This window comes from Chionomys nivalis, chromosome X (assembly GCF_950005125.1).
Source record: "Chionomys nivalis chromosome X, mChiNiv1.1, whole genome shotgun sequence".
NCBI lineage: Eukaryota > Metazoa > Chordata > Mammalia > Rodentia > Cricetidae > Chionomys > Chionomys nivalis.
In genome coordinates this window covers 13,332,054-13,335,226 of record NC_080112.1, presented here as the reverse complement: position 1 = coordinate 13,335,226, position 3,173 = coordinate 13,332,054, and the positions used below count along the sequence as shown (strand labels likewise).

Below are 3,173 nucleotides of genomic sequence, written 5' to 3'. Positions count from 1 at the left end.
CTCTCTGTTTACTTCCATTCTTTTGAATGTTTGAGGTTCTTTTATTTTTTTTTAGCTCATTGTATATTCTAGATACTAGCCTTCTGTAAGATGTATAGCTGGTGAAGATTGTATTACATTATGCAGACTGCCTCTTTCCTTGAAACATAATGTCTCACTGTACAGGAACTAATTTCATGAGTTCCTATTCATTAATTGTTGGTCTAAGTGCCTGTGCTTTTTGGGTCCAGTTCAGAAAGTCTGTTCTTGTTACAATGAATTCCAATATATTTCTTACTTTCTCCTCTATCAGAATCACAATTTTAGGTCTCATGCTGATGTCCTTAGTTCATTTGAGACTGGGTTTGTATTCATACCCTGTATTAGGGTATCCTCAAGGATGTTCTTTTGGCTGGTGAAATCACTATAGAAATCAGTGTGGAGTTTCCTCAAAAAGCTGGAAATAGACATAGTACTTGGTCCATCTATTCCCACCCTTCACGATGTATCTAAAGGACTCTGCATCCTACTATAGAGTCTCTGCTCATCCATGTTTATTCCTGTTGTATCACAGTAGCCAAGAAATAAAAACAACATAGATGTCCATCAACTGAGGAACGAATAATAAAAATGTGGTATGTTTAAAATGGGATATTATTCTACCATTAATAAAAGCAAAATTATGAAATTCATAGTTAAAAGGCTGGAGTTGGAAACAATCATTCTGAATGAGGTTACCCATATCTGGAAAGACAAATGTCATGTTTTCTCTCATTTGTGGATGTTAGTTCTGAACCCTCCTGGATATGGTAATGACTGGCCTGGGTAGACACGCAGAAACCTCTCATGGAAAACCAAGCACTTTCTGAATTTGAGCCAGTTTCACAGGATGAAACTCATACCTTATACCATTGTTAGGTCATCATCCTGTGCCTAGACAAATCCTAAGCCCTAGGGGAGAACCTATAATTACTATACTGCTAAATGAACACAGTTTAAGTCAACTTTGGCGAATTATTGTTATACCCATAGATTAATGCATCTCCCAGTTCTCATCAAAAAGTCCTACAAGATGTAGAGACACACAAAGAAACAAGATGCAGAGAATAAAAGACTTCAGAATGCTCAGTCCTAAATGAAGCAACTATATCATATCTCTTCCCTTCAAGGTTTATTGTGGAAAGGGAGTTAGAAAGGGCCAAAGTGGTGGACAACTACAGGGAAACTCAGTGTCTTCTGGACAGGTCAGCTACACTTAGGAGCTCAGAGTGGTTTTGGCAGCATACACAAAACCCATGGAAGCTCAAGTCAGACTAAATTCCACCAGACAGAGGAGAGGTGGTGTTAAGTCCCATCTCTGTTTGAAGAACTATTGGCATGGAAAGGCATACACCCAAGAATATATTTTCATTGCAAGTTTGACTTAATGTATATAAACAACAAACAAACTAGAACAGATAGTTGGGTAGATACCTAAGAGGGGTAGATATGATGAAAACACATGACATAAAATTCCCAAAGATCATGCTATCCATTATTGTCATCAGTTTCTTCAGTCTTGCCATTGACTCCTGCTCATTTCCTTTGCTCATAAAATCTGTTCCAAAACCTGGAATCATCCCCAAGATCTGACTGAATGGGCCCATTTTCATATTCTGAAACTGTTCATACATGTCTCGCAATGTAAACTGACCATGCTTCAGCTTCTCTATAAGTGCCTCATTGTCATCCAGCTTCAACTTGTTGACTTTATCTATCAGTCCTTCAATGTCACCCATACCAAGAAGTTTGCTGATAAAAGGCTGTGTTTTGAAAGGTTCGAAGTCATCTATATGTTCCCCTGTACCAATGAAAATAATTGGACTTTTTGTGGCAGCAACTGCACTGAGAGCACCACCTCCTTTAGCATGACCATCAAGTTTTGTCACTATTACTGAAGCTACATCTACTTTATCTTTAAAAGCCTTTGCCTGGGCTTCACAAGCTTGTCCAATGGACGCATCCATCACATAAACAATGTTATCCAGTTGTATAGCATTAGAAACTTGAAGCATTTCTTCAAACAAAGAATCTTCTTGTTTGTGCCGACCACTTGTATCAACAATAATAATTTCAAAATTTTCATTTTTGAATTTCTCCACTCCTTCAGAAGCAATGATGACAGGATCCATTTCTGTATAGCTTCCATAGAATGAATGACCAAGAACTGGACAGTACAGATGGTGCCAAGGTCTTTAGTAAGCAACCAGGCAGAATCCAGAGAGTTGCCCGAGGTTCAGGTGTGTCAACAAGAGATGTCCAAGAGCTTCTGATGCAGTATACCAAGTTTGCACAGATGGTGAAAAAGATGGGTGGTATCAAAGGACTTTTCAAAGGTGGTGATATGTCTAAGAATGTGAGTCAGTCACAGATGGCAAAATTGAATCAACAAATGGCCAAAATGATAGATCCTCGAGTTCTTCATCACATGGGTGGCATGGCAGGACTTCAGTCAATGATGAGGCAGTTTCAACAAGGTGCTGCTGGCAATATGAAAGGCATGATGGGATTCAATAACATATAAAGAAGATGCCTTAATAGAAACTGACATGGTTGATTATGTTATCTGCTTAGGCCTCAGAGTTTCCCTCCCTTTTGCAAGTGGGGGAGAAGAATGTTCTTGCCTGTCTTGCCCTCTTTCTTTCCTCACCATTTTCCTTCTGTCTTCCTTCTGACAGAAGGGAGAAGTGGCCGGTTGTTTCAGAAGTCATCATATTCCTGCTTTAAATCTTCTGTTCATTTCACCGTCATAACACTTCTTAAGTTAAATCATGATGTCAAATTTTAGTTCGTAAAGGTTTTTAATTGTCTCAAAAGCCAAGCATCTATAAACAGTCTCGATCAGTAAATTACATGATATTGAAGGAAAGTCTGCAAAATAAACTTCAAGTGATAATTTAAAAAAAAAAATCCCAAAGATCTACTAATTTTTAAGCATGCATTTGACGGGACTTCCGGCTTTGATTTAGCATTACATTTGTGAGATTCATCTTAATTGTTAATGTAGCTATATTGTTTTTATTACCCTACACTATTTTATTGTGTGACTATACCTCAACCTATTCTATTGTTGATGACTGTATATACTGATTTCTGACTTAATGGTACAATAAATAATGCTAACATACATATATTTTAACATACATATATTTAAC

General features: G+C 37.6%; 1 protein-coding gene across 1 annotated transcript; it reads right to left on the bottom strand.

Annotated features, from left to right (window-relative positions):
* Window positions 1-1,427: 1,427 nt before the first annotated feature.
* Window positions 1,428-2,167, bottom strand: LOC130867488 (signal recognition particle subunit SRP54-like). Its single transcript, XM_057759530.1, has one exon. The coding sequence runs from the start codon at window positions 2,148-2,150 to the stop codon at window positions 1,428-1,430; it is 723 nt and encodes a 240-aa protein (XP_057615513.1). The 5' UTR covers window positions 2,151-2,167.
* Between the last annotated feature and the right edge of the window lie 1,006 nt (window positions 2,168-3,173).

Bases quoted from the DNA above. Each gene is read 5' to 3' on its own strand.
- LOC130867488 (XM_057759530.1), bottom strand. From the start codon at position 2,150: ATGGATCCTGTCATCATTGCTTCTGAAGGAGTGGAGAAATTCAAAAAT.